The sequence below is a fragment of the Sciurus carolinensis genome, chromosome 9 (genome assembly GCF_902686445.1).
Source record: "Sciurus carolinensis chromosome 9, mSciCar1.2, whole genome shotgun sequence".
Lineage (NCBI taxonomy): Eukaryota > Metazoa > Chordata > Mammalia > Rodentia > Sciuridae > Sciurus > Sciurus carolinensis.
In genome coordinates this window covers 78,889,223-78,901,261 of record NC_062221.1, presented here as the reverse complement: position 1 = coordinate 78,901,261, position 12,039 = coordinate 78,889,223, and the positions used below count along the sequence as shown (strand labels likewise).

The following is a 12,039-nucleotide window of genomic DNA, read 5'->3' as shown; positions in this document are numbered from 1 at the left end:
CATTTGAAATTATAAACCCTTTTGCAAACTTGATGTTTTTATCATAGGCAATAACTGATTATATCATTTTTGCTTATTGTGATAATTAATATCGTAGACATCATAGTAGGAACTATTTGGTTTAATGCTATAAATTGTTTGCATTGGTTATTGTTATTACTTGTCTCCCCCTAAATAGTGAGTTACTGGAAACCTTCAGGGACACTATAAGTCCACAGGGTAGAAACTCTACTGCCTCAGATTCATATTGTTAGATGGATAGACACACAAACAACATGAAAAAACAAGGGAAAAAAAATAACCCCAAACAAATGAAGATACTCCAGTAATAGAATCCATCAATACCACAGTGGAAGAAATGTCAGAGAAAGGGGTTAGAATGTACATACTTAAACTGATCTGTGAAGTAAGGATGGTATAAGAAATGAAATCAGGCCCGCGTGGCAGCGGCTAGGGGCGCCGGCGCGTGGTCGCCCACCACAGGGGCTGCCCGGGGTGCTTAGTTCTGCGCCCCCTTTTCCCTGCATTTTGGGGACTGGATGCGTGTCACAAGTGGACTGGGAGAAGGCCCGGCATGGAGAAATATGGCTACACACACCTCTCTGCAGGAGAACTTCTCTGTGATGAAAGGAAGAACCCAGATTCACAGTATGTTGAACTCATTGAAAAGTACATTAAAGATGGAAAGATTGTACCAGTTGAAATAACCATCAGTTTATTAAAGAGGGAAATGGATCAAACAATGGCTGCCAATGCTGAGAAGAATAAGTTCTTGATTGATGGGTTTCCAAGAAATCAAGACAATCTTCAAGGTTGGAACAAGACTGTGGATGGGAAGGCAGATGTATCTTTTGTTCTGTTTTTTGACTGTAATAATGAGATCTGTATCGAACGATGTCTTGAGAGGGGAAAGAGTAGTGGTAGGAGTGATGACAACAGAGAGAGCTTGGAAAAGAGAATTCAGACTTACCTACAGTCAACAAAGCCAATTATTCACTTATATGAAGAGGTGGGGAAAGTCAAGAAAATAGATGCTTCTAAATCTGTTGATGAAGTTTTTGATGAAGTTGTGAAGATCTTTGACAAAGAAGGCTAACTCTAAATCTGGAAGCATCCTTGAAATCATGCTTGAATATTGCTTTGATAGCTGCTATTACAACCCCTTTCAAAGGCAATTTTAATCTTCAAAATCACATCTCAATTAATGACTAGAAAATACATAGTAAGACAAAGTAAATTTTTATGGTAAGAAACCATGAACAGAACTTTCAAGAATTATGGGATAATGTGAAAAGACCAAATTTAAGATTTATCAGCATGGATGAAGGCACAGAGATACAAACCAAAGGAATACACAATCTTCTCAATGAATTAATATCAGAAAATTTCCCAAACCTAAAGAACGAAATGGAAAATCAAATATAAGAGGCTTACAGGACCTCAAGTGTGTACAAAATAACAACAGACCCATACCAAGGCACATTATAATGAAAATGCCTAACATACAGAATAAAGATAGAATTTTTAAAGGCTGTAAGAGAAAAATATCAGGTTACATATGGGGGAAAAACCAGTTTGGACCTCAGCTGATTTTTCAACCCAGACCCTGAAAGCTAGGAAGTCCTGAAATTACATATACCAAGCTCTGAAAGAAATGGATGCTGACCAGGAATCCTATATCCAGCAAAATTAAGCTTCAGATTTGAAGATGAAATAAAAACCCTCCATTAAAAGTTAAAAGAATTTGCAACTAGAAAGTGTGCACTACAGAACATTCTCAACAAAATATTTCATGGAGATGAAATGACAAAAAAAAAGTGAAAACCAGCAAAGGGAGGAACTACACTAAAATAACAGTGAATCAATGGAGAAACTAATTCAAATTAAAAACTAGAAATAAACCCAAATGACTGGAATACAAATCATATCTCAATAATAATCTTGGACATTCATGGCCTAAACTCATCAATCAAATGACACAGACTAGTAGATTGGATTAAAAAACAAGACTCAGCAATATGCTGTCTCCAAGAGACTCACCTCATAGGCAAAGGCATCCACAGACTGAGTGTGAAAGGATGGGAAAAACCATATCATTCACATGGATCATGTAAAACAAGCAGGAGATTCTATCCTCTAAAGTGGACTTTAGGCCAAAATTAGTCAGAAGGGCCAAAGGAGGACAGTTCATACTGCTTAAGGGAATTACGTATCAACAAGACATAACAATCAAATATTTTGCCCCAAACAATGGAGCATCTGTGTACATCAAACAAACCCTTCTCGATTTCAAGAATCAAATAGACCACAACACAATAATATTGGGTAACTTTAACATACCTCTGTCACCACTGGATAGATCCTCCAGACAAAAACTAAATAAAGAAGTTATAGAACTAAAAAATACAATTGATAATTTAGACTTAACAAACATATGTAGAATATTTCATCCATAGATGACTGAATACACTTTCTTCTCAGCAGCACATGGATCCTTTTCTAATATAGACCATTTTGTCATACAATTGTAATATTACTTTAATATATTTTTAACATCTCTAGGGTTATGTTGATAGCTCCCTTTCCACTGATATTAATTTTTGTGTTCTTGCTTTTTTCTTGATTAGACTTGTTTGATTTTTATCAAATTTTATTTCTTCTCTATTTCATATATTCTGCTCCTACTCTTATTTTTTCCTTCCTACTACATAATTTGAAAGTAATTTGATTGTTATTCTAGCTTCTTTCTGATACAAGCAATAAATGTTCGTCTGAGTACTATTTCATCCCAGAGATCCTGGTATTTTAAGATTTTATTATCACTTAAATCACTTTTTATATACTTTTCTTGTGCTTTCTTCCTTGATCTCTGAGATACTTATAAGTGTGCCTGTTAATTTTGAAATAATTGACATGTGGGAGTGGGATTTTATATATCTTAAGGTGACTGATTTCTAATGTAATAAATCATGCAGGAAACACAGTCTGCATGACTTCAAATTTAAAAAAAGCAATGGAAATGCTTTTATATTCATTGTATTGGTTATATACATGTCAAAACTGATCAAACTACATACTTCAAATATGGGCATTTTATTATACTTCAATTTTACCTCAATAAAGCTATTGAAAAACAAATTCCACCTCAGCAAGAATTCCTTCTGTTGCTCTTTTATAGACAACAACCATTCTCTTCTTCCCTCATCCTCCTACTTAACCTCTGGAAGCTACTAATTTGTTCTCTATTTTTACAATTATGGCACTTCAAGAATGTTATACAAATGGAACTATATGTAATCCCTTCATATTGGCTGTTTTTGCACAGCATAACTCCCTGGAGATGTATCCAGGTTTTGTGCGTGTATGCTAAAAGTTCATTCCTTGTTAATGCTGAGCAGTATTCCATTGTACAGATGTACCATGGTTTGAAATTCACTGTGGAATAACATTTAGTTATTTCTAGGTTTGAGAAATGACAAATAGAGCTGCAATAAACATTTGTACACAGGTTTTTGTATGAATGTCAGGTTTTCTGTTTGTGGTAAGTGTCCAGGAATGCAAATGGCTAGGTCATCCGTTTAGTTTAAGAAACTGCCAGGCTGGGGATATAGCTCAGTGTTAGAGTGCTTTCCTAGTATGTGTGAAGGACTGGGTTCAATCCCCAACACCACAAAAATGAACCAAAAAACAATAGAACACACCAACCCCCAAGACCAAAACAATAACAGAAACTTTTCACAAAGAAAAGCTCAGGACCAAATGGCTTCACTGGTATACTCTACCAAATATTTAAAGAATTAACACAAATCCTTTAAAAACTCTTCCAAAAAAGTAGAAAAGGAGACAACATTTCCCAAACCATTTTCTGATTCTAAAACCAACATTAATTGTAATTCTCTACACTAGCAGTGAACAATCTTAAAATGAAATTAGGAAAATTTCATTTATAATAACATCAAAATAGGAGTTAGGAATCAATTTAACAAAAGATGTGTAATATTTGTATTAGAAGTCCCCTCTTACCCTTAGGGGATGGCTTCCATATCCCCAGTGGATGCGTGAAACAGTGGATACCAACAAATCTTTACATATACTATATTTTTTCCTATACTTACCTATGATAAATTTCAATTTATAAGTTAGACATAGTAAAAAATGAACAATAAGTAAGTAATAAAATTAACTATGATAAACATACTATATAGAAGTTATTTAAAACGTATATGAATTATTTACTTCTGAAATTTTCTGCTTAATATTTTCGGACCACAAGTAACTGAAACCATGACAGCAAAACCTATGATATGGAGAGACTACTGTGCACTGAAAACTACGAAACCTCACTGAAAGAGATTTAAATAGATAATCAAGAGAAAAGACATCTCATGTTCATGGATTAGGAGACACAATATTGTAAAGAGGGAGATACTTCTCAAATTAATCCACAGATTCAATGCTATCCTATAAATCCAAACTATTATTTTTCTAGAAATTGGTAGGCTGAACCTAAAGTCACCCAAAAGTGCCAGGGACCCAGAATTACCAAACATAATCTTGATAAAGAATGAAGTTAGGAGCTGGGATTGGAGGTTAGTGGTAGAGCACTTGCCTGGCATGTGTGAGGCACTGGATTTTATCCTCAGCACTGCATATTTACAAATAAAGTAAAGGTCCATAGACAACTTAAAAAAAAAAAAGTTAGAAAATGCACACACCCCGGTTTCAAAGCTTGCTGCAAAGCTACAATAATTAACATGACTTTCATTGACACAAAACTAGACTTGTATATTAATGGAATAAAATTGAGAGTCTAAAAATCAACTCTTAAATTTATGATCAGTTAATTTTTAAGATAGGTGCCAGAGTAATGTAAAGGGTCAGTAGTCTTTTCAACAAATGGTACCTGGACAATTAGACATACACATGCAAAAGAATAAACGTGGACCTCTGCTTTACACCATATACAAAATTAACTCAACATCTATCGTAGATCTCAATGTAAGAGCTAAAACTATGAAACTCTTAGAAAAAAACAATTATAAATCTTCGTGACCTTTGGATTAGACAATAGTTTCTTAGATGTGACACCAAAATTTCAAGAGGCAAAAGAAAATAATAGATACATTGTACTTTGTTAAAATTAAAAATGGCTGTTAACAGGAGATGGTTATGTAAATGAAGATAGAATGAGGTAGATAATATTAAAATTTTTAATAATTTTAAGTTTCTGTCCCTAAGCATTCCAATTTCATTTGGAGTACTGGTGCACTCCTATATGCCAAACAACTTGGAAAGTTGAGGCCGGAGGATCCCAAATTCAAGTCCAGCCTGGACAACTTAAGAAGACCCTGTCTCAAAATAAAAAATAGAGAGAGTTGGGGATGTAGCTCAGTAGTAGAAAACCTCTGGATGCAAACTCCAAGACAGCATAAATAAATAAATAAATAAATAAATAAATAAATAAATAAATAAGTAAATAAAATAAAATTCTAATTTCTTTTTGTCTTGTAATTCTCTAAAATCATTTTCAAAAATAAGTCGTCTTACTTTAAGTTATTCCAATACTTTCTGTGCATATTTATATATAGAAATACTATAAAATTCAGTAAACCAATATGTTGCAATCCAAAATCCTAATGGTTGATATCTGATAAAAATGATCTGAAGAGTTATCAGAGATTCAGTATCTGTGACATATTCCATAGCCTCCAAAGTATATTTTTGAAATGAGTATTGGTAGTGGATTAGAATAAGAAGTGAAAAACAGAGTAAATTAACCTGACTGGGTGTAGTTGCACATGCTTATGATCCAGTGAATTGGGAGGCTGTGAGGCAGGAGGATCTTAAGTTTGAGGCCAGCCTCAGCAACTTAGTAAGGCCCTATGCAACTTAGCAAGACCCTGTCTCAGAATTAAAAATGGGTTAGGGATATAGCTCAGTGGTCAAGGACCCTTTGATTCAGTAGGAGATGGCTATATTCCATTCTGTTTTTAAGTATTCAGATTATTTGAAGCTGTGATCTAGTCCTTGTATTGTTAGTCTTTAGTTTTATTCTGTTGTTCACAAAGAACATACTTCATATGGTTTAATCCTTTCAATTTTCCTGAAATTTGTCTTGAGGGCTTGGATGTGGTCTGCTCTGGAGAATGTTTCCTGTGAGCTAGAAAAAAAAAAGTGCATTCTGCTATTGTTGAATGGGACATGTGTCAGTCAGCTCTGCATTACTACAATTAAATATTAGGGGAAACTAACTTTATAAAGAGAAAAGATTTATTGGGCTCACAGTTTTGGAGATCAGGCCAGCCCCATTGGTTCGGCATCCAGTGAGGACACCAGATGGCAATGCCAAGAGCATGTTTTTCAGTAATTTAACTATTGTAAGTCTAAGTGAGATGCTCTTTGTTTCTTTTACTTGGGGTTTATTAAAAATCTTTGAAAAATTTTGACCACTGCTTCTTCAAATGTTTTTCTGCCCTCTCCTTTTTCCTTCTGATATTCATACATTTTGGTTTATATTCATTTTGGTTTAGTTCATGCTATCCTGCAGGTATCTGAGAGTCTTATTTATTTTCTTTAGACTTCCCCACCTCTTCATATTTGATGTTATGCTGATCTATTTTCATGTTTACTGATTGAATCCCTCTAGTGAGATTTTTATTTTAGGGTTTGTAGTTTTCAACTCCAGAATGTCCATTTTTTTATTTAAAAGATTTGTTTAAATATATAAATATGTTAATATATATAATATATATTTGCTTAAATTCTCTATACTTGTGGAATCATTGTTGTTTTGTTTTCCTTTAAGCATAGTTCTCTTTAGTACTTTGAACATATTTATAATAATTGCTTTGAAATATTTGTCTGCTAAATCCAATGAATGGGGACCCTTAAAGATTGCTTCTATTACCTGTTCTTTTTTCTTTCCATAGTATAAGTCACATTTTTCTGTTTCTTTTCATATTTTATAGTTTTACTGAAAATTGGACTATTTAGATAATAACCATTTCTGGATTCTGATTGTATTCTCCCTTCTCAAAGGGTTGTCATTGTTGATTTTTGTTTAATAATTTGCCTAAAGCTAATGTTTATTTTGTGACATGTGGGAACTAACATTTCTGCTCAGTTTATTATTTTCTTTCTTTTTTTTTTTTTTGGTACTAAGATTGAACTCGGGTGTGTTTTAGCACTGAGCTACACCCCCAGTCCTTTCTGTACTTTATTTTGAGACAAGGTTTCACTGAATTGCTGAGGCCCTTACTTAAGGTGCTGAGACTGGCCTCAAACTTGAGATCCTTCTGCCTCAGCCTGCCAGTTGCTGGGATTACAAATTTGGACCACCATGTCCAACTATATTGTTTTTCTCTTTAAGGCTGAATTTGTAGGAGTCACTACCCATGTCAGCCAGTGACTGGTCAATGATGTGTTCAAATACATACAGCCAGTACAGCATTTCCCTTCTACCAACAGATGTGTGTATAGATTAGGGAACGTATTCAAAGTTTAGACCATTTTCCAGTTTGTCTCAGGTTTTATGTTCTCTTGAGATCTCCTGTGTCCCTAGCCAGGAATGTATGAATAGGCTGGGCTATTTCTAGTCTCTTCTACATATACATGCAAGCCTCTGTTTGGCCAGGGATATATGGAGAGTGTATCAAACCCACCTGTGGCTGCCTCTCCTTCAAGATCTCTCTGTAAAGTCTCTTGCTCATCTGTCATTTGACTTGCAGCAATAGAGCCTTTGCCTTCATTCTTGCTTGAATAGCTTCAGGATTTTCCCTTTTACCTCTAGGCAGAGATTTCCTGCTTTCCATTCCCAATGAACTTAACCACCTCTGTTGACATAACTGCTTATTTTTATGGCCTATTCTATCTTGGTAGAACTATCACACTGACTTAACTGGTAGGGGAGGAGGGGTTATGGGAACAGGCCCAGGAAAGAGGACCACAGAATTCTGCTGTACTTACCCAGGTTCAGTGATTTTCATAAAATCATTTTACAGTTTATTGTATATCTTTTGTCGGTTTCCAGCCATTTGAGATGATTATCAGTTTTTTCCCATATTTTCACTTTTGAAGAGAGGATTGCCAACCTTTCTGTCATGTTGAAAGTAGTTTCTTCGGTTCTTTTTTCTCCCCTTAGTGTTTTTGAGATAATTATGTTTTTCATATGAGGACATATAAAATATTGCATAGAAAGCATTTTAAATTTCATTTATTTTCTAAGATATTACAATTATAATTAAGCAGAAATTAAAAATTTTTATTGTTGCAGATTTCAAGTTCAACATATAAGGACAGGAATGAGGAATACAAAAGACAGTTCACCCATCTACCTGATACGGAGAAGCTGATAGCAGGTAAAAAATATGGAAGTTTGCAAAAAACAAAACAAAACAACATTTTTAACCATCATTATCTGAATGTAAGTGGCAAGTGACTGTATATGTAGAACATTTAAGCCTTTATGCAAGACAGAAAATAGTTTTCAAGATAAGCCACATATTCTCATTCACAATTAGACAATGTAAAACTGTTATAATTTGGGGAGGAGTGATTTTTGACTTAAGTATATATATAATTTTTTTGCACACATACTCTAATATAATCTCCATGAAGTAGAATCATGACACAAAAGCTAATGAGCATTTAACATTTTAACTGTTGCTAAATCACTTTCCAGAGAGGCCTTACAATTTGCATTCTTATCAACAGTGTGAGTACTTGTTTTGCCACACCTGAGGAATTCTGCTTTATCAGAGTTTGTAGGTAGAAATGGTATTAATCATTGTTTAAATATGCATTTCCTTAATTATGAGAGACATTGAACATGGTTTATGTCTATAAACCATGTGTATTTCTTTTTTTGTGAACCTTTCTCTTCATAAATTTTGCCTACATTTCTAGTGGGTTGTCTTTTCCTAAACTTTGAATAGCTTGTTAGATATTAAAAATAAATTGTAGATCTTTTTTGCATATGTAGAATGTTTCTTGCCAGTCTGCCACTTAAAATCAAGATACTTTTCACAGAAACCTTTCTAAAATGTAGCATTCTCATTACTGCCTTCTTGAAAGAAATTAATCTGATTTTACAGTAAAATATACTCATCATAAAACTGAAAAGTTATACAGAAAAAGTAAAAAGAAAAAAATGAAAATCATTGGTGATCCTATTATCTATATATAATTATCTATATATAATTTGGCTCATATTTTGTAGTTATCTTTTTAGAAATGGTTACTGGGTGGCTCTAATACTACCTCTGGGGAAGAGCTTAGGCTAAAAGAATGCTCAGTGCTCCAAAAATATTTGGAGTTAAATTGATAGGAAAATACATTTTATTCAAAGCCAGCTTTGAAGAAAGACTTAAGAAACTTAATTGTTTCAAAAGTTCCATCTTTGAGATCTCTGAAAGTGAGCAAGACTTTTTGAAGAGGCAGCACTCAGGCAGCAGAGGCAGGGATGTGAGACAAATGATAGGAAGTGTACATGTATAGATTTAGTTAGTGAGTGCTGCACAGGCCTGGGAACAGGACAATCGCCATTCTCAGCTTCCTTAGGACATGGGGGTAGTGGTTGTGGTTAGGAGAACCCTTCAACTTTTCCTCTTAGCATGAGGAATTTGCTCTTAATTTCAGAAAGAGACTCCCAAATTCAGTCTGTTTCAATATTTTCCAGTGTGTATATTTGCTTTCAAAATTTACATTTTTAATTTTTTTCTTACTGCTATAGTAAACCTGCTCCATTTAGAAAATTTAGAAAATGTTATGAGAGGTAAAACGGTGGCACAGGGTATTTCTAGGGTGATGGAATGGCTCTACATGGTACTTCAGTGGTGGTTATGTAATTGCTTATTTGTCAGACCTTTACACAGGAAACTTGTTTAATCAACTAGGATATCAGTATAGTTCTTTAGTATCTCTAGAAGATGATTGGTTCCAGGATTCCCCCTCGGATACTAAAGTCTGTGGATGCTCAAGTCCCTTATATAAAATGGCACAGTATTTGCCTATCACCTGTGCACATTGTTTAGTATTCTTTAAATCATCTTTAGAATATGTTTAATACCTCATATAAATGCTGTGTAAATAGTTGTTATGTTTCAGGGATCCAATGTTCATGCTGCTCATTACTCAACCCAAATCTTGAGGGGAAAAAAACTTAGTGGAATGAAACAGTTTCATTCAAGGCTAGCTGTAAAGAATGCAGACTAGACTTTTCCATCTCAAATCTCTCCTAGGGGCATCAGGGGTGCAAAGGACTTTTATAGGAGAAACAGGTTGTGCAGTAGGACAAGAGGCAGGACATCCACATGCAGGGTGGGTCTTCCTCTCCTTTATTTGTGCTTCCACGCATATGTCTCCTCCTTTCCTAGAACATCAAAATGAATCTCAACTTCCTGGGCCATCATCTGCATCTCCTGCCCCTATTGGGAATTGAACCCAGGAGTGCTCTACTACTGAGCTACATCCCCATCCTTTTTATTATATTTTGAGATTTGATCTTCTGAAATTGCCCAGGCTTGCCTTGAACTTGTGATACTCTTGCCTAAGCGTACAGAGTCACTGGGATTACAAACATGCTCCACTATACCTAGATTGCATTTTCTTTCCTGACAGAAGGCATTGCTTTTCTGCATGTCACTTCACAAGAGCTAATAAAAGGAAGGGTTGTTATGAGGGAGGACTCTCTTTAGAATACCATGGGAGAGGGATGAGTTATTAAAAAGATTAGGAAGAAAATGGGAAAGTAATTCTGTTAAAGACTGCTTCTGAGGGAACCTTTCTGTTAAGTTACAGTGATAGGGGACAGACAGATGAGTGGTGGGAACATGAGGTTAAGGGAATAATTCTATATAATGGGCACATTGTGCTAACCCCTACATGCTTTCTTTTCCAAGAAGCAAATCACCTGTAACCCTGCCTGGCTTAGGTGGACAGGATATGTCACATTTCTCAGCAAACTACTTGTTATCTGCAGAAGAAAGGCAGGCCCAAAAATCATGTCCATAAGAGGAACCCAAGTTACCCTGAAAGAGGAGACTTTTGTGATCCTCATCACAGACCAGATCCTGAAACTCAGGGAGATAAGGATAATTCCTCCTAATTATAAAATCTGTAAGAGTTTGTGATTAAGAATCCAATTAGATTCTTAGGCCAAAGTGAACTATAGTTGTCATGGCAGTGAAGACTTGAAAATCTGAAATCACCTTACTGTCAGTCAAAAGTCAAGAGGTGGATCTGGGTGGAACTCTCTGGGAACTTCTCTGGGATCCCCAATAAAACTGGAGTGCAGAAGAGGCACATTGTCCTTCTCCTCTCTGAGAGGAGCCCCTTTGTCTATGAGAGTGCCCCCTTTCCCTTATCCTATCCTTTCAATAAACTCATACCTATTATTCTGAGTGACATGTCTGAAGTCTTTCTGACTTGATGACAAAATCAGAGTTTGAAAACTGGGGGTGTCTTCACTCTACCTCAGTTTCCCAGAAGGCCCCTGCCCTGCAACAATAGTATATTGTTTAGGGAGTGATGCAGAGAGAAGAAAGTTTATCAGTATAGGTTTAATCATCCTCCCTCCCTCCCTCCCTCCCTTCCTTCCTTCCTTCCCTCCTTCCTTCCTTCCTTCCTTCCTTCCCTCCTTCCTTCCTTTTCTTCCTTCCTTCCTTCTTCCCATGTGTATGGAGGGCTGACTTTACAGGTCTATTCTGTAGCTCTTTCTGCTGAGAGGGATTTAAAACAGTAGTACCCTAGCAATAATAATCATGCCTGGGGCTTGGATTTTATTTTCTAAATACCACTCTCCAATAAAATAAGCAAGAACTTCTTGAAGAAATGGCCCATTCTAGAGCTGGAGCAGTAAAAATGTAGGATGAGGGAGTTTGAAGTATCTTGTAGTTATTTCAGAAAGTCAGGCAGAGCTTACCAAAAAAAAAAAAAAAGAGCCAATTTGAAAATGATCAAATCTAGAATTGCTTGAGCAATAAAATAACAATAATTTTGGATTATAATTTTAAGAAGCAAATAAATATTCATGAGTCCATA

The 12,039-nt window shown here is 35.3% G+C and overlaps 2 protein-coding genes across 2 annotated transcripts in view; both read left to right on the top strand.

The window, feature by feature from the left end:
* The first annotated feature begins 573 nt into the window (after window positions 1-573).
* On the top strand, window positions 574-1,196 carry LOC124992536 (UMP-CMP kinase-like). The gene has a single exon (XM_047563414.1). It carries the CDS (start codon window positions 575-577, stop codon window positions 1,094-1,096), a length of 522 nt encoding a protein of 173 aa, XP_047419370.1. The 5' UTR covers window position 574; the 3' UTR covers window positions 1,097-1,196.
* A 7,125-nt stretch (window positions 1,197-8,321) lies between these two features.
* Gramd1c (GRAM domain containing 1C) overlaps window positions 8,322-12,039 on the top strand; it is a 65,328-nt gene continuing 61,610 nt past the window's right edge. The window contains exon 1 of the mRNA XM_047563409.1: window positions 8,322-8,357. The gene's annotated coding sequence lies outside the window, so the exon portion shown is untranslated. The remainder of the gene's footprint in view (window positions 8,358-12,039) is intronic.